General features: G+C 38.3%; 1 protein-coding gene across 3 annotated transcripts; it reads left to right on the forward strand.

The window, feature by feature from the left end:
* The first annotated feature begins 17994 nt into the window (after positions 1-17994).
* On the forward strand, positions 17995-25258 carry LOC112584489 (NKG2-A/NKG2-B type II integral membrane protein). Of its 3 annotated transcripts, XM_044941131.2 has the most exons (8): positions 17995-18346; positions 20386-20580; positions 20964-21062; positions 21548-21601; positions 22138-22289; positions 23944-23970; positions 24394-24494; positions 24815-25258. In XM_044941131.2, the coding sequence occupies exons 2-8, from the start codon at positions 20394-20396 to the stop codon at positions 24930-24932; spliced, it is 738 nt and encodes a 245-aa protein (XP_044797066.2). In that variant the 5' UTR covers positions 17995-18346; positions 20386-20393; the 3' UTR covers positions 24933-25258. The 3 variants fall into 3 exon arrangements, with proteins under 3 accessions (XP_044797066.2, XP_044797064.2, XP_025139031.3); XM_044941129.2 differs by lacking the exon at positions 17995-18346 and having other exon boundaries at positions 20233-20580; XM_025283246.3 differs by lacking the exons at positions 17995-18346; positions 23944-23970 and having other exon boundaries at positions 20239-20580.
* The last annotated feature ends 1190 nt before the right edge of the window (positions 25259-26448 follow it).

Raw genomic sequence — 26448 nt, forward strand, 5'->3', positions numbered from 1 at the left:
TAAAACTTAAACATTGAAGTTACTCTTGACAAGTAGTAGATTATCAGCACTGATGAATGAAGTGAAACCAAGTTAACAGCAGGGTGATCATGTCCTTTGTCCCCCTATATCTTTTGGGAAAAAGACATCTTTTTGGGGGGTGTTAATTCTAAAAGGTCTTGTAAGTTTTCATAGAACCGTTCAGCTTCAACTACTTCAGCGTTACTGGTTGGATCATAGACTTGGATTACTGTGATATTGAATGGTTTGCCTTGGAAACGAACAGAGATCATTCTGTCGTTTTTGAGGTTGCATCCGACTACTGCATTTCGGACTCTTTTGTTGACCATGATGGCCACTCCATTTCTTCTGAGGGATTCCTGCCCTCAGTAGTAGATATAATGGTCATCTGAGTTAAATTCACCCATTCCAGTCCATTTCAGTTCGCTGATTCCTAGAATGTCGACATTCACTCTTGCCATCTCTTGTTTGACCGCTTCCAATTTGCCTTGATTCACGGACCTGACATTCCAGGTTCCTATGCAATATTGCTCTTTACAGCATCAGACCTTTCTTCTATCACCAGTCACATCCAAAGCTGGGTATTGTTTGTGCTTTGGCTCCATCCCTTCATTCTTTCTGGAGTTATTTCTCCACGGATCTCCAGTAGCATATTGGGCACCTACTGACCTGGGGAGTTTCTCTTTCAGTATCCTATCATTTTGCCTTTTCATACTGTTAATGGGGTTCTCAAGGCAAGAATACTGAAGTGGTTTGCCATTCCCTTCTCCAGTGGACCACATTCCTTTTTATTATAGGGGACTGGAATGCAAAAGTAGGAAGTCAAGAAACACCTGGAGTAACAGAAAAATTTGGCCTTGGAATATGGATGAAGCAGGGCAAAGACTAGTAGAGTTTTGCCAAGAAAAGGCACTGCTCATAACAAACACCCTCTTCCAACAACACAAGAGAAGATTCTATACATGGACATCACCAGATGGTCAACACCAAAATCAGATTGATTATATTCTTTGCAGCCAAAGATGGAGAAGCTCTATACAGTCAGCAAAAACAAGACCAGGCGCTGACTGTGGCTCAGACCATGAACTCCTTATTGCCAAATTCAGACTGAAATTGAAGAAAGTAGGGAGAACCACAAGACCATTCAGGTATGACCTAAATCAAATCCCTTATGATTATACAGTGGAAATGAGAAATAGATTTAAGGCACTAGATCTGATAGATAGAGTGCCTGATGAACTATGGAATGAGGTTCGTGACATTGTACAGGAGACAGGGATCAAGACCATCCCCATGGAAAAGAAATGCAAAAAAGCAAAATGGCTGTGTGGGGAGGCCTTACAAATAGCTGTGAAAAGAAGAGAAGTGAAAAGCAAAGGAGAAAAGGAAAGATATAAGCATCTGAATGCAGAGTTCCAAAGAATAACAAGAAGAGATAAGAAAGCCTTCCTCAGTGATCAATGCAAAGAAATAGAGGAAAACAACAGAATGGGAAAGACTAGGGATCTCTTCAAGAGAATCAGAGATACCAAAGGAACATTTCATGCAAAGATGGGCTTGATAAAGGACAGAAATGGTATGGACCTAACAGAAGCAGAAGATATTAAGAAGAGATGGCAAGAATACACAGAAGAACTGTACAAAAAAGATCTTCACGACCCAGATAATCATGATGGTGTGATCACTGACCTAGAGCCAGACATCCTGGAATGTGGAGTCAAGTGGGCCTTAGAAAGCATCACTACAAACAAAGCTAGTGGAGGTGATGGAATTCCAGTTGAGCTATTTCAAATCCTGAAAGATGATGCTGTGAAAGTGCTGCACTTAATATGCCAGCAAATCTGGAAAACTCAGCAGTGGCCACAGAACTGGAAAAGTTCAGTTTTCATTCCAATCCCAAAGAGAGGCAATGGCAAAGAATGCTCAAACTACCGCACAATTGCACACATCTCACACGCTAGTAAAGTAATGCTCAAAATTCTCCAATCCAGGCTTCAGCAATATGTGAACCGTGAACTTCCTGATGTTCAAGCTGGTTTTAGAAAAGGCAGAGGAATGAGAGATCAAATTGCCAACATCTGCTGGATCATGGAAAAAGCAAGAGAGTACCAGAAAAACATCTATTTCTTTATTGACTATGCCAAAGCCTTTGACTGTGTGGGTCACAATAAACTGTGGAAAATTCTGAAAGAGATGGGAATACCAGACCACCTGATCTGCCTCTTGAGAAACCTGTATGCAGGTCAGGAAGCAACAGTGAGAATTGGACATGGAACAACAGACTGGTTTCAAATTGGGAAAGGAGTAGTCAAGACTGTATATTGTCACCCTGTTTATTTAACTTATATGCAGAGTACATCATGAGAAACGCTTGACTGGAAGAAACACAAGCTGGAATCAAGATTGCCCGGAGAGATATCAATAACCTCAGATATGCAGATGACACCACCCTTAAGGCAGAAAGTGAAGAGGAACTAAAAAGCCTCTTGATGAAAGTGAAAGAGGAGAGTGAAAAAGTTGGCTTCAAGCTCAACATTCAGAAAAAGAAGATCATGGCATCTGGTCCCATCACTTCATGGGAAATAGATGGGGTAACAGTGGAAACAGTGTCAGACTTTATTTTTTGGGCTCCAAAATCACTGCAGATGGTGATTGCAGCCATGAAATTAAAAGACGCTTACTCCTTGGAAGGAAAGTTATGACCAACCTAGATAGCATATTCAAAAGCAGAGACATTACTTTGCCAACAAATGTTCGTCTAGTCAAGGCTGTGGTTTTTCCTGTGGTCATGTATAGATGTGAGAGTTGGACTGTGAAGAAGGCTGAGTGCCAAAGAATTGATGCTTTTGAACTGTGGTGTTTGAGAAGACTCTTGAGAGTCCCTTGGACTGCAAGGAGATCCAACCAGTCCATTCTGAAGGAGATCAGCCCTGGGATTTCTTAGGAAGGACTGATGCTAAAGCTGAAACTCCAGTACTTTGGGCACCTCATGCAAAGAGTTGACTCATTGGAAAAGACTCTGATGCTGGGAGGGATTGGGGGCAGAAGGAGAAGGGGACGCCAGAGGATGAGATGGCTGGATGGCATCACTGAGTCGATGGACGTGAGTCTGAGTGAACTCCGGTAGTTGGTGATGGACAGGGAGGCCTGGCATGCTGCGATTCATGGGGTCGCAAAGAGTCGGACACAACTGAGCAACTGATCTGATCTGATCTAATCTGATAAAATATCCATGAGTTCACAGTGTTATAAATGATTGACTACTTTAACAAATGAGGGAGATGAAACAATCTACTGTGCATAAAATTTCTAAATAAATAATGTAGATGCTCTTGCCTAAAAGGGATGGGACTCCTACTCCTTAAGTAATTACTGCACATAATGATTTCCTTCCAAAGAAATTATTACAGAGTCATATGGAAGAGGGAAAATAAGAGTAACCTTCATGTGGACAACCTGACAAACACCACCTCAGTGAGCAAAGGTGACATCAACAGTCAGGTCATGTTCAGTTTGTTCCCTTGATGCTGCTAAGTTACTTCAGTCGTGTCCGACTCTGTGTGACCCCATAGACAGCAGCCCACCAGGCTCCCCCGTCCCTGGGATTCTCCAGGCAAGAACACTGGAATGGGTTGCCATTTCCTTTCCAGTTCCCTTGATATGATGCAATAAAATTTGCACTCTGTCGTCCTCCCCAAATTTACAACTCCAATCTCCTCATGAGAAAAATGTCAGACGTATCTCAATGAAGGATATTCTAAAATATACCTACAAAGCACTTTTCAAAACTATCAAGATCATCAAACACAAGGAAAGTCTGTAATAGCCAAAGGGAGCCTAAAGAGACATGACATCTAAATGTCATATGGTAACCTGGATGGCATTCTGAAATAGAAAAAGGACATAGGTAAAAGGGATTACAGAAGTATGAATAAACTATGGATTTTAGTTACTAAAAATACACTGATGTTGGTTTATTAATTACAACAAAAGTGCAATACTAATATAAAATGAATTAAAGAGGAACTGATTTCAGAATATATGGAATTCTATACTATCTTCAAACCTTTTCTGTAAATGTATATTGTTCTAAAAAACAAAATTCATATTAAAAAATTAAAATTAATATGAAACTTTCTAATGAATAAAAGCTTAATATGTTTCTTATTTTTTAACTTTTTTCTTAATTGGAGGAAAATTGCTTGACAATGTTGTGCTGAATTCTATTATACAACAATGTGAGTCAGCCATAAGTGTACATATGTCCCCTCCTACATGAACCTTTCTCCCACACCATCCAGCCTCTGTAGGTTGTCACAGAGAACCAGGCTCTGTGTTTCTGATTATGACTGACTTAAATTTATAGAGCAATTAAGGGAGAAAAGGAATCATCATAATGTTTAGACTTCCAGTTTAAGACTATAGTTTATTTATCAATTTGTTTTTTTTCAAACTTTCTCACTAGTATTCTATAATTCAGCATACAAATGGTGTAAATATTTGGTACATTTATACTATCAACTTAAAGCTTTTGACCACAAGGATTGTATCCTACCAGGTTCTCCACCATGAGATTTTCCCAGGCAAGAATACTGGAATGGGTTGCCATTTCCTTCTCTAGGAGATCTTCCCAACCCAGGGATTGAACCTGGGTCTCCCACATTGTAGGCAGATGCTTTACCGTCTGAGCCACCAGGAAAGTCCATTATAAATGATACTTTTTGCTTTTCTCAATTTGTAATAAGTTATATAGAAATATAACTGATTTTAATATTCTGTTCTATCTGAAACCATGTTTCAGTTCAGTTCAATTCAGTCGCTCACTTGTGTCCGACTCTTTGCGACCCCATGGACTGCAACATGCCAGGCTTCCCTGTCCATCACCAACTCATGAAACGCTCAGACTCATGTCCATCAAGTCAGTGATGTTATCCATCATCATCTCATCTCATATCCATGCCATCTCATCTTCTGCCGTCCCCTTCTCCACCTGCCTTCAATCTTTCCCAGCCTCAGGGTCCTTTCCAATGAGTCAGTTCTTTGCATCAAGTGGCCAAAGTATTGGACTTTCAGCTTCAGCCTCAGTCCTTCCAATGAATATTCAGGATTGATTTCCTTTAGGATTGACTGGTTGGATATCCTTGCAGTCCAGGGACTCTACTTACTGATTAGTTTTAGGAGGATTTTGGAGATACTTTGGAATTTGTAAAGACAATTATGTCATTTCGCAAATAAAAAGTTTTGTCTCTCTTTCCAATCTGTATAACATTTTAGGATAGAGAAGTAGAGCCAACAGATGTAGTAAATAAATTTATGGTTACCACCTAGACAGCAAATTAAAAAGCAGAGACATTACATTGCCGATAAAGGTCCCTATGGTTAAAGCTATGGCTTTTCCAGTAGTCATGTATGGATGTGAGTGTTGACTATAAAGAAGGCTGAGCATTAAAGAATTTATGCTTTTGAACAGTGGTGCTGGGTAAGACTCCCGAGATTCCCTTGGACTACAAGGAGATCAAACCAGTCAGTTCTAAAGAAAATCAAGTCTTAATATTCATTGGAAGGACTGATGCTGAAGCCGAAGCTCTAATATTTTGGCCACCTGAACCAAAGAACTGACTCATGTGAAAAGACCCTGATGCTGGGAAAGATTGAAGGCAGGAGCAGAAGGGGACGACAGAGGATGAGGTGGTTGCATGGCATCACCGACTCAACCGACATGAGTTTGAGCAAGCTTTGGGAGATGGTGATGGACAGGGAAGCCTGGTGTGCTTCAGTCCATGGGGTTGCAAAGAGTCGGACATGACTGAACAACTGAAAACCAACAGGTGATGGGGAGGGCAGGGATACACTGGGAGATTAGCATTAACATCTACACATTACTGTATATAAAAGAGAACCTGCTATGTAGCACAGGGAACTGTACTCAATACTCTGTAATGGCCTATATAGAAAAAGAATCTAAAAACAGAGTAGATACAGGTATGTGTATAACTGAATCACTCTACCGTACACCTGAAACTATCATACATTATAAATCAGCTAGAATCCAAAAAAAGTTTTTAAAGAAAAAAATATGTGTGTCTTCCTTATTCATTTGTGTGTTTCTTAAATATTTGCTTTTGCTCCTAAAACAAAACAAAACATGTCCTTCCACATATATGTTCATGAAGTAAGGGCCTGTTTGCATCTCAATGCCTTTTCATCACATAGTAGACTTCAAAGTGCACAGTCAATATTCAGTGAAGACTGTGGATTCAGTGATACTCCTCTATTTTTCACATGTAATACTATGAATGTATATGAATTACTGACCTATGAAAATATTTTAAATAAATGAATACAGAATTGATATCAGTGAATCACGTAGTCTCAACACAGAAATATTTTACAAATTTTAGATGAGTTTATAGATAACTAATACAAAATAAATTACCAAGAAAATTTAAAGTAGTAGTAAATAAAGAAATAAAAACACATCTTTTTACTGAAAAATATTTTTATGACCTGTAAACATTGCCAGAACTTTGTTCCTCATCAGTTCAGTTCAGTTCAGTCGCTCAGTTGTGTCCGACTCTTTGTGACCCCATGAATTGCAGCACGCCAGGCCCCCTTGTCCATCACCAACTCCCCAAGTTCACTCAAACTCATGTCCATCGAGTCGGTGATGCCATTCAGCCATCTCATGCTCTGTCGTCCCCTTTTCCTCCTGCCCCCAATCCGTCCCAGCATCAGAGTCTTTTCCACTGAGTCAACCCTTCACATGAGGTGGCCAAAGTACTGGAGTTTCAGCTTTAGCATCAGTCCTTCCTAAGAAAACCCTGGACTGATCTCCTTTAGAATGGACTGGTTGGATCTCCTTGCAGTCCAAGGGACTCTCAAGAGGCTTCTCCAACACCACAGTTCAAAAGCATCAATTCTTCAGCACTCAGCCTTCTTCACAGTCCAACTCTCACATCCATACATGACCACAGGGAAAATCATAGCCTTGACTAGATGGACCTTTGTTGGCAAAGTAATGTCTCTGCTTTTGAATATGCTATCTAGGTTGGCCATAACTTTCCTTCCAAGGAGTAAGCGTCTTTTAATTTCATGGCTGCAATCACCAACTGCAGTGATTTTAGAGTCCAAAAAAATAAAGTCTGACACTGTTTCCACCGTTTCCCCATCTAATTCCCACGAAGTGATGGGACCAGATGACATGATCTTCGTTTTCTGCATGTTGAGATTTAAGCCAACTTTTTCACTCTCCTCTTTCACTTTCATCAAGAGGCTCTTTTTAGGAAAAGATTTCAAAAAAGCAAAATGGCTGTCTGGGGAGGCCTTACAAAGAGCTGTGAAAAGCAAAGGAGATGTATGTCGGAGAGTGTTTTGCCTATGTTCTCCTCTAGGAGTTTTATAGTTTCTGGTCTTACGTTGAGATCTTTAATCCATTTTGAGTTATTTTTGTGTATGGTGTTAGAAAGTGTTCTAGTTTCATTCTTTTACAAGTGGTTGACCAGTTTTCCCAGCACCACTTGTTAAAGAGATTGTCTTTAACCTATTGTATATTCTTGCCTCCTTTGTCAAAAATAAGGTGTCCATATGTGCGTGGATTTATCTCTGGGCTTTCTATTTTGTTCCATTGATCAATATTTCTGTCTTTGTGCCAGTACCATACTGTCTTGATAACTGTGGCTTTGTAATAGAGCCTGAAGTCAGGTAGGTTGATTCCTCCAGTTCCCTTCTTCTTTCTCAAGATAGCTTTGGCTATTCGAGGTTTTTTGTATTTCCATACAAATTGTGAAATTATTGGTTCTAGCTCTGTGAAGAATACCGTTAGTAGCTTGATGGGGATTGCATTGAATCTATAGATTGCTTTGGGTAGTATACTCATTTTCACTATATTGATTCTTCCAATCCATGAACATGGTATATTTCTCCATCTGTTAGTGTCCTCTTTGATTTCTTTCACCAGTGTTTTATAGTTTTCTATATATAGGTCTTTAGTTTCTTTAGGTAGATATATTCCTAAGTATTTTATTCTTTCCGTTGCAATGGTGAATGGAATTGTTTCCTTAATTTCTCTTTCTGTTTTCTCACTGTTAGTGTATAGGAATGCAAGGGATTTCTGTGTGTTGATTTTATATCCTGCAACTTTACTATAATCATTGATTAGTTCTAGTAATTTTCTGGTGGAGTCTGTAGGGTTTTCTATGTAGAGGATCATGTCATCTGCAAATAGTGAGTTTTACTTCTTATTTTCCAATTTGGATTCCTTTTATTTCTTTTTCTGCTCTGATTGCTGTGGCCAAACTTCCAAAACTATGTTGAATACAGCAGGATCTTCTATGACCCACCTCCCAGAATATTGGAAATAAAAGCAAAAATAAACAAATGGGACCTAATTAAACTTAAAAGCTTCTGCACATCAAAGGAAACTATTAGCAAGGTAAAAAGGCAGCCTTCAGAATGGGAGAAAATAATAGCAAATGAAGCAACTGACAAACAACTAATCTCGAGAATATACAAGCAACTCCTACAGCTCAACTCCAGAAAAATAAATGACCCAATCAAAAAATGGGCCAAAGAACTAAATAGACATTTCTCCAAAGAAGACATACAGATGGTTAACAAACACATGAAAAGATGCTCCACATCACTCATTATCAGAGAAATGCAAATCAAAACCACTATGAGGTACCATTTCACGCCAGTCAGAATGGCTGTGATCCAAAAGTCTACAAGCAATAAATGCTGGAGAGGGTGTGGAGAAAAGGGAACCCTCTTACACTGTTGGTGGGAATGCAAACTAGTACAGCCACTATGGAGAACAGTGTGGAGATTCCTTAAAAAACTGGAAATAGAACTGCCTTATGATCCAGCAATCCCACTGCTGGGCATACACACTGAGGAAACCAGAAGGGAAAGAGACACGTGTACCCCAATGTTCATCACAGCACTGTTTATAATAGCCAGGACATGGAAGCAACCTAGATGCCCATCAGCAGAAAAATGGATAGGAAAGCTGTGGTACATATACACAATGGAGTATTACTCAGCCATTAAAAAGAAAACATTTGAATCAGTTCTAATGAGATGGATGAAACTGGAACCTATTATACAAAGTGAAGTAAGCCAGAAAGAAAAACACCAATACAGTATACTAACACATATATATGGAATTTAGAAAGATGGTAACAATAACCCTGTGTACGAGACAGCAAAAGAGACACTGATGTATAGATCAGTCTTATGGACTCTGTGGGAGAGGGAGAGGGAGAGGATGGGGAGATTTGGGAGAATGGCATTGAAACATGTATAATATCATATATGAAATGAGTCGCCAGTCCAGGTTCGATGCACAATACTGGATGCTTGGGGCTGGTGCACTGGGACGACCCAGAGGAAGGGTATGGGGAGGGAGGAGGGAGGAGGGTTCAGGATGGGGAGAACGGGTATACCTGTGGCGGATTCATTTTGATGTTTGGCAAAACTAATACAATATTGTAAAGTTTAAAAATAAAATAAAATTTAAAAAAGGGAAAAAAAAAGAAAAGCAAAGGAGAAAAGGAAAGATATAAGCATCTGAATGCAGAGTTCCAAAGAATAGCAAGGAGAGATAAGAAAGCCTTCCTCAGTGATCAATGCAAAGAAATAGAGGAAAACAACAGAATGGGAAAGACTAGAGATCTCTTCAAGAAAATTAGAGATACCAAGGGAACATTTCATGCAAAGATGGGCTCGATAAAGGACAGAAATGGTATGGACCTAACAGAAGCAGAAGATATTAAGAAGAGGTGGCAGGAATACAGAGAAGAACAGTAAAATAAAAGATCTTCACAACCGAGATAATCATGATGGTGTGATCACTCACCTGGAGCTAGACATTCTGGAATGTGAAGTCAAGTGGGTCTTAGAAAGCATCGCTACGAACAAAGCTAGTGGAGGATATAGAATTCCAGTTGAGCTATTTCAAATTCTGGAAGTTGATGTTGTGAAAGTGCTTCATTCAATATGCCAGCAAATTTGGAAAACTCCACAGTGGCCACAGGTTTGGAAAAGGTCAGTTTTCATTCCACTCCCAAAGAAAGGCAATTGCAAAGAATGCTCAAACTACCACACAATTGCACTCATCTCACACGCTAGTAAAGTAATGCTCAAAATTCTCCAAGCAAGGCTTCAGTAGTACATGAACTGCGAAATTCCAAATGTTCAAGCTGGTTTTAGAAAAGGCAGAGGAACCAGAGATCAAAATGTCATCATCTGCTGGATCATCAAAAAAGCAAGAGAGTTCCAGAAAAGCATCTACTTCTGCTCTATTGACTGTGCCAAAGCCTTTGACTGTGTGGCTCACAATAAACTGTGGAAAATTCTGAAAGAGATGGAAATACCATACCACCTGATCTGCCTCTTGAGAAACCTGTATGCAGGTCAGGAAGCAACAGTGAGAACTGGACATGGAACAACAGACTGGTTCCAAATAGGAAAAGGAGTACATCAAGGCTGTATATTGTCACCCTGCTTATTTAACTTCTATGCAGAGTACATCATGAGAAACATTGGGCTGGAATCAACCTGGAATCAAGATTGCCGGGAGAAATATCAATAACCTCAGATATGCAGGTAACACCACCCTTATGGCAGAAAGTGAATAGGTTAGGATTGATTCTTGGGTTTTTAAAATGTCTTGATATTTCACCATTTAGTTACTTTGTAATTTGAGAAATCTGGATTTGAACAATCATTAAATAATGATAAAATGGATAAATATAGCATCATTTAATTTTCAACAAATATTCTCCCTCATAAAATGCCAAATTATAGAGTAAAACTTATAATAGGCAAACTATATTTCATTTAGTTTTATTCACCCTCAAATACTTGTACTATATTCACCTAAAAGCAAATTTATAAATACAAGAATGGATTTCTTTTGATATAAAAATAATCATAGTACCAAGCCATTTAAACTTTCAGATTGCATCGAATTTGAAGATGAGAGAATTTGGACATTGGAAAATTTATTGCTAGTGAGACAGGTAACACCAATAGCTGTGGAGAAAACCCCACAAAATTTTACATCAAAAAAATGAATTAAATATTTCCCAAAAGTGGAGACAAAAAGATTATATTCTGCATAATAAATATTTTTGATCCACTTTCATTTTGATTCATTCTTGTCTTCACCTGTAGAATAATATGAACATTGCTACTATTGCTGCTAAGTCGCTTCAGTCGTGTCCGACTCTGTGCGACCCCATAGATGGCAGCCCACCAGGCTTCCCCATCCCTGGGAGTCTCTAGGCAAGGACACTGGAGTGGGTAACATGAACATTCAGATCAGATCAGATCAGTCGCTCAGTCATGTCCAACTCTTTGCGACCCCATGAATCGCAGCATGCCAGGCCTTCCTGTCCATCATCAACTCCCGGAGTTCACTCAGACTCACGTCCACCGATTCAGTGATGCCGTCCAGCCAACTCGTCCTCTGGAGTCCCCTTCTCCTCTTGCCCCCAATTCCTCCCAGCATCAGAGTCTTTTCCAATGAATCAAATCTTCCCATGAGGTGCCCAAAGTACTGGAGTTTCAACTTTAGCATCATTCCTTCCAAAGAAATCCCAGGGCTGATCTCCTTCAGAATGGACTGGTTGGATCTCCTTGCAGTCCAAGGGACTCTCAAGAGTCTTCTCCAACACCACAGTTCAAAAGCAACAATTTATCAGCGCTCAGCCTTCTTCACAGTCCAACTCTCACATCCATACATGACCACAGGAAAAACCATAGCCTTGACTTGACAGACCTTTGTGGCAAAGTGATGTCTCTGCTTTTCAATATGCTATCTAGGTTGGTCATAACTTTTCTTCCAAGGAGTAAGCATCTTTTAATTTCATGGCTGCAATCACCATCTGCAGTGATTTTGGAGCCCAGAAAAATAAAGTCTGACACTGTTTCCACTGTTTCCCCATCCATTTCCCATGAAGTGATGGGACCAGATCCCATGATCTTCATTTTCTGAAAGTGGACCTTTAAGCCAACTTTTTCACTCTCCACTTTCACTTTCATCAAGAGGCTTTTTAGTTCCTCTTCACTTTCTGCCATAAGGTTGGTGTCATCTGCATATCTGAGGTTATTGATATTTCTCCGGGCAATCTTGATTCCAGCTTGTGTTTCTTCCAGCCCAGCGTTTCTCATGATGTACTCTGCATATAAGTTAAATAAACAGGGTGACAATGTACAGCCTTGACGTACTCCTTTTCCTACTTGGAACCAGTCTGTTGTTCCATGTCCAGTTCTAACTGTTGCTTCCTGACCTGCATACAGGTTTCTGAAGAGGCAGATCAGGTGGTCTGGTATTCCCATCTCTTTCAGAATTTTCCACAGTTTATTGTGAGCCACACAGTCAAAGGCTTTGGCACAGTCAATAAAGGAGAAATAGATGTTTTTGTGGTACTCTCTTGCTTTTTCCATGATCCAGCAGATGTTGGCAATTTGATCTCTGGTTCCTCTGCCTTTTCTAAAACCATCTTGAACATCAGGAAGTTCACGGTTTACATATCGCTGAAGCCTGATTTGGAGAATTGTAAGCATTACTTTACTAGCGTGTGAGATGAGTGCAATTCTGTGGTAGTTTGAGCATTCTTTGGCATTACCTTTCTTTGGGAGTGGAATGAAAACTGACCTTTTGCAGTCCTGTGGCCACTGCTGAGTTTGCCAAATTTTCTGGCATTTTGAGTGCAGCCTTTTCACAGCATCATCTTTCAAGATTTGGAATAGCTCAACTGGAATTCTATGACCTCCACTAGCTTTGTTCGTAGTGATGCTTTCTAAGGCCCACTTGACTTCACATTCCAGGATGTCTGGCTCTAGGTCACTGTACACACCATCGTGATTATCTGGGTCGTGAAGATCTTTTTTGTCCAGTTCTGTGTATTCTTGCCACCTCTTCTTAATATCTTCTGCTTCTGTTAGGTCCATACCATTTCTGTCCTTTATCGAGCCCATCTTTGCATGAAATGTTCCTTTGGTATCTCTGATTTTCTTGAAGATATCTCTAGTCTTTCCCATCTGTTCTTTTCCTCTATTTCCTTGCATTGATCACTGAAGAAGGCTTTCTTTGCATTGATCACTGAAGAAGGCTTTCTTATCTCTTCTTGCTATTCTTTGGAACTCTGCATTCAGATGTTTATATCTTTCATTTTCTCCTTTGCTTTTCACAGCTATTTGTAAGGCCTCCCCACACAGCCATTTTGCTTTTTTGCATTTCTTTTCCATGGGGATGGTCTTGATCCCTGTCTCCGGTACAATGTCACGAACCTCATTCCATAGTTCATCAGGCACTCTATCTATCAGATCTAGGCCCTTAAATCTATTTCTCACTTCCACTGTATAATCATAAGGGATTTGATTTAGGTCATACCTGAATGGTCTAGTGGTTTTCCCTACTTTCTTCAATTTCAGTCTGAATTTGGCAATAAGGAGTTCATGGTCTGAGCCACAGTCAGCTCCTGGTCTTGTTTTTGCTGACTGTATAGAGCTTCTCCATCTTTGGCTACAAAGAATATAATCAATCTGATTTCGGTGTTGACCATCTGGTGATGTCCATGTATAGAGTCTTCTCTTGTGTTGTTGGAAGTGGGTGTTTGTTATGGCCAGTGCATTTTCTTGGCAAAACTCTATTAGTCTCTGCCCTGCTTCATTCTGTATTCCAAGGCCAAATTTGCCTATTAGATAGTAATTAACATCTACCCCCAAGGTAAATTATTTCCTGCAACAGTCAGAACCTCCCAAATTCTACATCACTCATCCATAGCAAGTTCCCCTGTATCTATCTTTGTTCAACATTGTGACAACAGAAGGATGGATTGCATGCCCACACTGACTGATAACACCTATGTCTGTGCCTTGAGATTTCACCAATTGGAGGACAAGCTTGGTCAGAAACACAAGGGCGAGCTCTCTCAACTGGCCTTTCACCTCTGCTTTTAGAGTAGCAGGCCCATGTTGATATGTATGACGGGTTTCAGAAACATAATATTAGAATAAGATAGCCAATGATCCAATAGCATTCAATATTCCCACACAGAAAGTTTCCACTGGTTTCAATATTTCATTTACTTCACACCCTTCAGACAAGAATCATAGAGAACTAAAATGCCAAATTTTATGAAGATTTCATAGATCAAACAATTTGTGAACTTTAGCAGCCGACATAAACTTGAAAAATAAAGGCCAACTTTCAGACTCTCATGCAGGTGGGAAATAACTAAATTCAAAAACCCTAAAAATAAATTACCTGACATCATGTCTAGATAAAAATTCAAAATATCAAACTGGGAGTAAATATCAACCTGTATTTCTAAGAAACATCCTAAGGATACCCAACCTGATTGATACAGTACACTAAATATATCCAATGTTGGGTTGACTGATTTGAATAACAACAGATTTCCATTTCTTTCTTGTGTTCTCTTTAAATTATCTGAAGAAACAGATATTGGCATTCAAAAAACTATGACAGCTATAATTGAAAATCTGAAAATGTTTGAAAGTTGCCCTTTAAATGCATCAAAATCAAAATGATCTATTCCATTAGCCGTAGCAACAATTATAAAAGCATTGTTTAAAAATCATTACATGTTTAAATATAATGAGAATGTCTGAGCCCTATTTTACCCCAGAAGTAAGTGCTAGTTAGGCAGAAATGACAACAACAAAAAAAGATTGCATTTTGAATCTTGTTTGTTGTTTGTTTGTTTGTTTTCCTCTTATGAACTACATAGATCTGTGCATCTAAAGGGCCAACAGTGCTCCAGTGCTTTATAAGTTTTCTTCAAAATGCATAGCAATAACAATTGAACAGGGAGGCCTTGCGTCACAAGAGAGTCAGAAACGACTGAGCAACTGAACTGAACTGAACGATTGAAATTACTTCTATGTCAGCTACACCATTTATAGTCTTTTCAAAAGCACTTTTAAATGGCTTGGGATTCCTTCTTCTCTGAATCCCTATGCAAAAGTGTTTTTCTCCTTTAAGTAAAGGTAGCCCATTTTGGGGGGCTTTTTGATAGCTCAGCTGGTAAGTAGGTAAAGAATCCACCAGCAATGCAGAAGATCTAGTTGGGTTCCTGGGTCAGGAAGATAACTTGAAGAAGGGATAGTCTACCTACTGCAGTATTCTTAGGCTGGTGGTTCAGATGGTAATGAATCTACCTGCAGTACGGGAGAACTGGGTTTGATCCCCTGGAGGGTGTCATGACAACCCACTCCAGTATTCTTGCATGGAAAATCCTCATGGACAGAGGAGGCTGGCAGGCTACAGTCTTTATGCTTTAACCTCATACCCTCCAGGGAAGCCGTGGGATTGCAAAGAGTTGGAACACAATTGAGGAACTAAGCATAGCACAATTTTTAGATCTTCTAGTGTGTCAGTTCAGTTGCTCACTTGTGTCTGACTCTTTGTGATCTCATGGACTGCAGCATGCCAGGCCTTCCTGTCCATCACAAACTCCCAGAGTTTACTCAAACTCATGTCCATTGAGTCAGTGATGCCATCCAACCGTTTCATCCTCTGTCATCCCCTTCTCCTCCCACCTTCAATCTTGCCCAGCATCAGGGTCTTTTCAAATGAGTCAGTTCTTCGTGTCAGGTGGCCAAAATATTGGAGCTTCAGCTTCAGCATCAGTCCTACCAATGAATATTCAGGACTGGTTTCCTTTAGGATGGACTGATTGGATCTCCTTGCTGTCCAAAGGACTCTCAAGAGTCTTCTCCAACAGCACAGTTCAAAAGCATCAATTCTTCGGCTCTCAGCTTTCTTTATAGTCCAAATCTCACATCCATACAGGACTCCTGGAAAAACCATACCTTTGACTAGATGGACCTTTGTTGGCAAAGTAGTGTCTCTGCTTTTTAATATGCTGTCTAGGTTGGTCATAACTTTCCTTCCAAGGAGCAAGCAACTTTTAATTTCATGGCTGCAGTCACCATCTTCAGTGATTTTGGAGCCCCCTCAAAAAAAGCCTGTTACTGTTTCCATTGTTTCCCCATCTGTTTGCCATGAAGCAATGGGACCAGATGCCATGATCTTAGTGTTCTGAATGTTGAGCTTTAACCCAACTTTTTCACTCTCCTCTTTCACTTTCTAAAAGAGGCTTTTTAGTTCCTCTTCACTTTCTGCCATAAGTGTGGTGTCGTGTGCATATCTGAGGTTATTGATATTTCTCCCAGCATACTTGATTCCAGTTTGTGCTTCATCCAGCCCAGCGTTTTTCATGATGTACTCTGCATATAAGTTAAATAAGTAAGGTGACAATATACAGCCTGACATACTCCTTTGCTGATTTGAAACCAGTCTGTTTTTCCATGTCCAGTTCTAAAAGCAGCTTCTAGACATGCATATAGATTTCTCAGGAGGCAGGTCGGGTGGTCTGGTGTTCCCATCTCTTTCTGAATTTTCCACAGTTTGTTGTGCTCCGCACAGCCAAAGGCTTTGGCATAGTCAATAAAGCAGAAGTAAATGCTTTTCTGGAGGTCTCTTGCTTTTTTTTTTAATATAAATTTATTTATTTTAATTAGAGGTTAATTACTTTACAATATTGTATTGGTTTTGCCAGACATCAACATGAATCCACTATAGGTATATACATTTTCCCCATCCTGAACGCTCCTCCCTCCTCCCTCCCCGTACCATCCATCTGGGTCATCTCTGCACCAGCCCCAAGCATCTGATATCATGCATCGAATCTGGACTGGTGACTCATTTCATATATGATATTATACATGTTTCAATGCCATTTATAATAGCCAGGACATGGAAGCAACCTAGATGTCCATCGGCAGATGAATAGATAAGAAAGCTGTGATACATATACACAATGGAGTATTACTAGCCATTAAAAAGAATACATTTGAATCAGTTCTACTGAGGTGGATGAAACTGGAGCCTATTATACAGAGTGAAGTAAGCCAGAAAGAAAAACACCAATATAGTATACTAACGCATATATATGGAATTTAGAAAGATGGTAACGATAACCCTGTACATGAGACAGCAAAAAAGACACAGATGTATAGAACAGTCTTTTGGTCTCTTGCTTTTTTGATGATCCAATGGATGTTGGAAACTTGATCTCTGCTTCCTCTGCCTTTCCTAAAGCCAGCTTGAACATCTGGAAGTTCTCAGTTCACGTACTGTTGAAGCCTGGCTTGGAGAATTTTGAGCATTACTTTGCTAGCAAATGAGATGAGTGCAATTGTGCAGTAGTTTTAACAGTCCTTGGCATTGCCTTTCTTTGGGATTGGAATGAAAACTGACGTTTTCTAGTCCTGTGGCCACTGCTGAGTTTTCCAAAATTGCTGGCATATTGAGTGCAGCACTTCCACAGCATCATCTTTCAGGATTTGCAATAGCTCAACTGGAATTCCAGCACCTCCACTAGCTTTGTTCATAGTGATGCGGTCTAAGGCCCACTTGACTTCCAAGATGTCTGGCTCTAGGCAAGTGATCTGGGTGCATATCTGGGTCATGAAGATCTTTTTTGTATAGTTCTTCTGTGTATTCTTGCCACCTCTTCTTAATATCTTCTGCTTCTGTTAGGCCCATACTATTTCTGTCCTTTATTGTACCCATCTTTGCATGAAATGTTCCCTTGGTACCTCTAATCTTCTTGAAGAGATCTCTACTCTTTCCCATTCTATTGTTTTCCTCTATCCTTTGCACTGGTCACTGAGGAAGGCTTTCTTATCTCTCCTTGCTATTCTTTGGAACTCTGCATTTAGATGAATATATCTTTCCTTTTCTCCTTTGCCTTTAGCTTCTCTTCTTTTCTCAGCTATTTGTAAGCCCTCCTCAGACAACTATCTTGCCTCTTTGCATTTCTTTTTCTTGGGGATGACCTTGACCACTGCCTCCTATACAGTGTCCCAAAGCTCCATCCATAGTTCTTCTGGCACTCTGTTTATCAGATCTAATGGATCTTACAGTATATGATAACAATTTCTCAGAGGCATTTAAACATGGAAAATGGAAATAACACAATTAGAGGTCCAGTTGTCCTTTTAATTGGAGCCCAAAGTCTCCTATTTTCTGGAGGTGTGTGATAAGCTAAACTCTCTTCAACTCGCCTAAGTGTGAGGATTTCCTGTTCAAACCTGAAGTGACACATTGATGACAAATCAATATTTTCCATCTAGCTTCACTCTGAGCCTTCACAGGGCAGCTTGTGAAGGTCACAGACATTGCTTATTCTTGACCGGGTTTTAAGTTTTTAAATTTCTCCTTTTGTTACCAGCCTAAGCAGGTCTCTTTTTAGAGAGTAACCTGATCTTCACACTAAAGAATGCACAACTTCCTGGCCAACAGAAGGTATGTGTCCCTCCTCTCCTGTCTCTCTGCTAGACCGTCTCACTTAGTGGGAACTAATAAATCTTAGAGGGGATGCAACTGAGGTATAGTAAATATACAACAAAACCAAAGTAGAACTTTTTTTTTTAAATAATTTGGTATAAACAATAACCATAAAATACCAAATATTGGGTGATTTCTCCAAGTATTCAAATTATTTTCTGTAGAATGCTGGTCAAGTAAATACACACATGCATATTTGGGTGTGTATATAACATTAAGTGAAATTTACTGACCTCATGATAGGGAACAATTAGTTTTGGATTTTATAATCAGTAGATGGTAAGCTTTTTTGTATAATAATGTTTGTACATATTTTGCTCAACATCTATAAACAGATTCTTGGAAAGGAATTCATTATACAGCAAATGGGCAAACATAATTCTTCCTATATGTATTAGATTTAATAAAAGAACCCTAATCTTTTAATAAAATTAAGGATGAAGTAACTTCTTTTTTTAATATATTTTATTTTTTAACTTTACAATAGTGTATTGGTTTTGCCATATATCTAAAGGCTAATTTATACTTAATTGTCATAATTAAAGTATTTTTTAAAAATCAAACATTGAATAAATGATATGTTATACTAATTAAAGGCTGATATAAATCAGAAATAGTACCATAGAAATGATGACTAAGATAATAATTAAAACTGATAATTACTGAGAATTTATAAATTCCAGGTTGAGTGCTCAGTGTTACAGACATTCTATATTGCATAAACTTATTTCCATTTTACATTAATAATATAGGTTACCAGATAGTAAATAATTTTTGAAGGTCGCATTTTATAAATTTCAGTTGTAATTAATTTCCAGATATTTCTGACTACTGCATCAATTGTCTGAATTATTAAATTATGTTAACTGGATTTTTTATAAGTAATTGCCATCACTTATACAGCTAAAATGACCTTTACTAACTTGGACATCTATCAGCTCTTTCTGGAAGTTTGAACCAACAGTGTTCTTCCATAAGTGACCTATACATGTTTATCATTTTGTGGGTTCAGATATTAGCCATTAAATCAATTATCAACTACTTTTGTAAAATAACTCTTTTTTAGTCTTTCCTATTTTCTTATTTTTCATATTACTTTGTCATATATGTTTAATGTGTCATGTAACACTTTCCATGGAGAAGGCAAATGGCACTCCAGTACTCTTGCCTGGAAAATCCCATGGGCGGAGGAGCCCGGTAGGCTGCAGTCCATGGGGTCGCTAGAGTCGGACATGACTGAGTGACTTCACTTTCACTTTTCACTATCATGCATTGGAGAAGTAAATGGCAACCCACTCCAGTGTTCTTGCCTGGAGAATCCCAGGGACGGGCGGGGAGCCTGGTGGGCTGCCGTCTATGGGGTCACACAGAGTCGGACACGACTGTAGTGACTTAGCAGCAACACTTTCCAATATATGAAGCATTTCGTCAGTTTTTAATGCTTTCTCAGAACTCCTCAAATATTTGAAATCAAGACCATTTGTTATCCCTTTTCATCAATAAATGTAAGTCACCAAATAATGTAATTTAGTGTAGGAAATTATTGTATATGTCAACATTACTCTCTCCTCATCTTTAAAGAACTGTTTTTAACCATTATTAAATTTGAAAATTATTATAAATTTGGGTCAATCTCTCTTGTTAACAAAACATTTTAATTTGAACACAAGCACTATGATGGTTTTAAAATATTTCCATGGAATCTGACTTAATAAGGATATTATTGTTCATGAACTTCTTTATTCCTCCTTAATTTATTGCTTTGCACTGTTTCAATCAATAATATATGTGTCAAATATAGAATATCTTTTCCAAAAAAGCATTCTATCATGAAAAACTTGTTTAAAGTTGTAAGGATTTACCAGGCTTTAAGTTTGTTCAGCTGCAAAGTGAGCACTAAGCGCTTTGCCCCGCCTGTGTCATTGTACTAGGGTTCTTATCTCACATACACCACTCAACCTCAGTTCACTTCAAGCACAGTCCTTGATCTCACTCAGCTGCAGAGATGAATAACCAAGGAGCAACCTATGCAGAACTGAAGGGAGTCAAGAACTCAAAGAGGCAGAAAAGAAAACCTAAGGTTTCTAAAAGTTCCATTTCAATGACTGAGCAGGAATTAACATATGTAGAATTAAATCTTCAAAATGCTTCTCAGAATCTTCATGGGAACAACAAGAATTACCACTCCAAAGGTAAACACTTACTAGACACATGTGGAACTGTTCTAGGATGTGCAGTGGGTTGCAGAGGTGTGGAGAAAGAGTAGGGGATAAGCTCACATATTTTTCACTTTGAGGAACGGAACTTAAAGCTGGATATGGGATTCTGATGTGAAATCGGAGGACTACTTTTATTCTGGCATTACTATAATTTGAAGTCTTTGATCAACAACTCATGTAGTCTCATATTTGCTGAAAACGCAATGGTATATTCTGAGAGAAAGACTACCGTGGTCAAAATGGGTTGGGGTCCAAGTTTATATCCATAAATCTGTGTTCATGTGGGTTCTTGTGTATGTAAACTCTAAACTCTGTCCCCATCACTCCTTTCTCAGTTTCCTTTTCTGTCCCTGCAGGTTCACCGTCACCTCCAGAGAAGTTCATTGCTGGGATCCTGGGAATCATCTGCCTCGTCTTGATGTCCACTGTGGTGACAGTGGTCACTGTTACTCCCTGTAAGTACGTTTTTGAAAAACTGTAAGGGAACTTATCACTTTACTGGTGGTCAGTGCTGCTAAACATTTCATAATATTATAGAATGTGCCTATCATTAAAATACATGCAATTAGAATAAATGCAGTATATCTAATTTGTCAGAAATATACAACACAGGAGAATTACAGAGAGCATGTATATGTATATTCTGATTTCATAACTTAAATGCATGCTTTAGGAGGTTTAAAGATCATTTTGAGAAATACAAATTAATTCTTGAGATTAGTTAAAGCAAATACTGTAAGATGTGGTGAAATTTGTTCCGTTAGGTTTTTGAAATGTTTTTTGCATCAAGTCTTCATTACCTAATTAATTTTTCTTGCTAAATCAGTTTTATTTCAGATTATTCTAATTCTAAACAATAAACTGAATTCTCAAGCTCATAAACTAAAATCATTATGATTCATTTAAAGCAATATTAACTTTTTAATGATTAATTTTGTAGCTACTGTAATATGGGAACAGAATTCCTCCTCTCTCATAACAAGGCTCCAGAAAGGTACATAATGATTTTCAAAGTTCTGATATGAATACAGTTCATTTTTGTCTCTCTCTTAGGCTAGTGAAAATAAGAATAGATTTGGGGATAGAACATAATTTATAAAATCAGGCAATAAACATTCATAAATAAATGATTATAGGAGAGTGCTTCTCCCTATGCAATAATAGGATCACCATATCCATTGTTGGCAATTGGCTGTAATTTCCTCCTGCTATAATATGATAAGAGACAAATAATTTTGCTATTCTAAAATAGAAGTTTCATTTCTTGGTTTTCAGGACATGGAAAGAGTAGACATTTCTATGTGTTTCCTTTATATGGGGACATATATTAAAGACAGACCCTCTCTATGAATGCATGAATGAGATTTGTTTTATATGTATCAGGCTTGGGGATGCATAGATATGTTATTTTTTATATATGTATATATATGTGTGTGTATACATATGTTTATATCTATGCATATATGTAAGTTAATTTTTATTTTCCAAATTCAAATTGTTTTTGAATACTAATTCATAATCTTTCTTCAGAATGTCATTGTGGTCATTGTCCAAAAGACTGGCTTACATATTCCAACAACTGCTATTATACTAGTTTGGAAAAAAAATCATGGAATGAGAGTTTGATATCCTGTGCTACTAAGAATTCTACTCTGCTTTATATAGATAATGAAGAGGAAATGGTAAGCTATTAAATGTTTCCAACACTTTGCTAAAGGCTTCATTTAGTCAACATTATATTTGTTAGGATTCACTTGTGCTTTTGTACATATTTGTAGCTTGTTTATTTTAAGGTCTGCTAGTATTCCATTAAACAATGGACTATAACTTTATGATACTTTATTTACATTTTTATACCATTCATGCATGTGTAGTAATTTCTGGTTCTTGCTTTTCATAGAAAACCATGCTTCTACAAATGCTATTAAATTCTAAAATACACTGTGCTATCTAATTTTACCATACATCAAGGAAAATAAACATATCATTTTGCTTATAGAATTATGTAATTGCACATCAGATCATAGAATAGAAGTTTCAACTTCCCAGCAGCTCCACCGCTCTGTAATATCTTATCACTTCTCCACCTCCTTATTGCTCCCTGTCCTGATTTTTGATATTATAGAATCTCTTTGATTGCTTTTGAATCATATGCATGGAATCCCGTGTTCGTGCTTAGTCGTTCAACTGTGTCTGACTCTTTGCAACCTCATTACCTTCAGCCTGTCAGGCTCCTGTGTCCAAGGAATTTTCCAGGCAAGAATACTGAAGTGGGTTGCCATTTTCTACTCCGGGACATGAAATCATACAGGTTGTCCCTGTCTCATCACTGCCGTATGATATTTTGCAAACTCCAAATTTTTGCATTTGCGTGGTTTGTAAATTTCCACAGCTCATTGTGTGAATTCAACAGTTAAGATCCATTCTTTCCAATGCCGCTGGGTGGAGATGGAGTCTTACACCCTCAGGGATAAAGAGGTTTCTTAGCTTCAGTAGTTTTAGTCAAGACATCCCCTTTGCTGGTCCCACCCCGACCCCTGTCACCCAACCCTAGTGTCTCTCAGTGGAGGAAACAGAGGCAATTTCTCTGACTGCTCCTTGTTAGTAAGTGACCTGATGGATCACCTTGTAAGGCTTACCTGGTGTTGCCTACAGGATTCTCTCAACACACAGGAGGAACGGATTACCTGTGCCACCCCCAACAGCTAGGTTAGGTATGGGGTGTTTGGGAAGTAAGAGTCCTAGGTCACTTTCACCTGGTTGGTGGGGAGATACAAGATGCACCTAATTATCACTCCCTCATCTCCCACCTTGTTCTCTCATCACGGAGAAGTGATTAGCGATTACAAAGGAATGGGACTGCTGGGAAGTCTCAAGCCACATCACCCTTCTCTTTCCACCTTTCAGAGTTCTCCTTTCTCGTGTCTTTCATTAGTTCCCATGTTTACAGTTGAACTTAGCAGGGAGGAGCAGAGAGAAATGAGTCTCTGACCCCTTGTCTGGTCCACTGATTCCACCAATACAGAAACAGATGGCTTTGGGGTTTATCTAGTCAAAGAATGGTATCAGGCTCAGAAAACCAAATCCAGCTCTCATGTCACTGATTTTTTCAATTTCTTTCCTTAATTTCCCTCTAAAACTGAAATTCTGAGAAACATATAAAAGTAGAGAAATCCATTGATATTGTCACAATATCCAGAAAAATGAATGTCATGGAATCTAAAGACTTATTTAAAGCCTTGCTATGTTAGTTTTGACATGAGGAAAAATGAAATTATATGAATCAGAATTTTCCTCATTGCACATATTGAATTACTCCACCTTCTTATCCCTTAGGCTTACTGTCAGATGCAGTTCACAGCTGTAAGTATCCCCGAGTTGTTATGCAAGGTGTATTCTTTTGTGGGATCTCTACAACTAATTCATGTCTTTGTAAATATTCCCTTTATTAAATGGCTGTCGAAAAAAAAGAAATCTTCCTTATTAACATTAGAATACAGAGAATCTGATAAGTATAAATGTTGAGTTAATTTTGAATCAAAAGTATTTATGATTTGAATCATAAATATTAACCAAAAGATATTGGTTAATATTTATGGTACTATTAAAACTTCAAACTTTCAACTCCTATGTTTTTTAGTGTTAGATTAGGATCTAACATGCTCAATTTGTTCAAAGAATGAAGATGCTATCTATGAAAGAGCACATCCTTTGACTTGCATTTTAAAAATTAACAAAAACATTTCATGATGACTATTTAAGTGAAAATTCTTTATTTTGGGCTAGAAATTTCTGATGTCCCTATCAATTATATCGTGGATTCAAGTCTCTCGTGAAGGCCGCGGTCATCCTTGGAAGTGGCTAAATGGTTCAACTTGCAGACTACAGTAAGTTTGTAAAAAGAATGCTATATAGAGGAGGAAAAATACAAAAAAGAAATATTTTTAAAATAACACGAATACATTTGTTTTAGGCGAATTATAGAAAGCTGAAGAAGATATTGAAAGAATATAAAATGTTGATACCAATGTTGTAAACTAGGCTACTCTGTAGCCTAATTTCCTAGTAATAAGCTCTTACTGAAATTTTATTAAAGACTTCATTACTCATTTTCAAAATACCCTGTGTTACAGTTACATGGAAAATGCTATTGTTTTATGAGTTGTCTTCATAGAATGTAACAGAATTATGCATTTTTCCATAACAGGATAACAGACAATTTACCTGGTGAACGTAACTGTGCTGTACAATCTTTATGGGAAATAAGAGCAGAAGACTGTCAGTTTCCAAATGCATATCATTGCAAGCATAAGCTTGAGAATTAAAATATGAGTTTGGATGCTGTTGGGTAACTTGATCTTTTATGAAATAGAAATAATATTCTGATTGCATACATTTTAAAATGAATTATATTATTTTTTCTGATAACGAATGTTTTTCAAAAACAGTTGAAATATAATTGTGTGTGCTCATTTGTTCAGTTGTGTTTGACTCTTTGAGACCCGATGGACTACAGGCTGTCAGTGTTCTCTGTCCAAGGAATTCTCCAGTCAAGAATACTGGAGTGGTTCTATTCCCAGATTTTTAAGGAATTTCCACACTGTTCTCCACAGTGGCTGTACCAGTTTGCATTCCCATCAACAGTGTAAGAGGGTTTCCTTTTTCTCCACTCCCTCTCCAGCTATTTGTTAACTGTTTTATGGTGGCCATTCTGACCGGCAGAGAGGATACCTCATTGTGTTTTTAATTTGCATTTCTCTAGTAATGAGTGGTGTTGTGATATGAGAAAGCTACATATCTTTTCGTGTGTTTTATTAGCCCTCTGTATATCTTCTTTGGAGAAATGTCTGTTTACTTCTTTGGCCCACTTTTTGATTGGGTTGTTCATTTTTCTGGTATTGAGCTGCATGAACTGCTTGTATATTTTAGAGCTTAATTCTTTGTCAGTTGTTTCATTTGTTGTTATTGTCTTCCATTCTGAAGGCTGCCTTTCCACCTGGCTTATAGTTTCCTTTGTTGTGCAAAAGCTTGTAAGTTTACCTAGGTCCCATTTGTATTTTTGTTTTTATTTCCATTACTCTGCAAGGTGGGTCATAGAGAATCTTGCTGTGGTTTATATCAGAGGGTGTTATGCCTCTGTTTTCCTCTAAGAGTTTTAATAGTCTCTGGTTTTAAATTTAGACCTTTAATCCATTTTGAGTTTATTTTTGTTTATGGTGTTAGAAAGTGTTCTAGTTTCATTCTTTTGCATATGGTTTACTGGTTTTCCCGGCATTTGAATCAGTTCTAATGCGGTGGATGAAACTGGAGCCTATTATACAGAGGGAACTAAATCAGAAAGAGAACCATCAATACACTATATTAATGCATATATATGGACTTTAGAAAGAAGGTTACAACGATCCTATACGCAAGGCAACAAAAGAGACAGATGTAAAGAACAGACTTTTGGAGTATGTGGGAGAAGGCGAGGGTGGGATGATTTGAGAGAATAGCATTGAAACGTGTATATTCCCATATATAAAAGAGATGACCAGTGCAAGTTGAATGCATGAAGCAGGACTCTCAGAGCTGGTGCTCTGGGACAACCCAGGGATGGGGGAGGGAGGAAGGTGAGAGCGGGGTTCTGAATAGGGGAACACATGCACACCCATGGCTGATTCATGTCCATGTATGAGAAAAATACCACAATATTTTAAAGTAATTATCCTCCAATTAAAATAAATTTATTAATTTTTTTTAAAAAGACTACTGAAGTGGGCTATCATTTCATATTCCCTGGAGGACCTTCCTGACCCAGGGATCAAACCCTCATCTCCTGCACTGGCAGGCAGTCGCTTT

Source organism: Bubalus bubalis, chromosome 4, assembly GCF_019923935.1.
Source record: "Bubalus bubalis isolate 160015118507 breed Murrah chromosome 4, NDDB_SH_1, whole genome shotgun sequence".
NCBI lineage: Eukaryota > Metazoa > Chordata > Mammalia > Artiodactyla > Bovidae > Bubalus > Bubalus bubalis.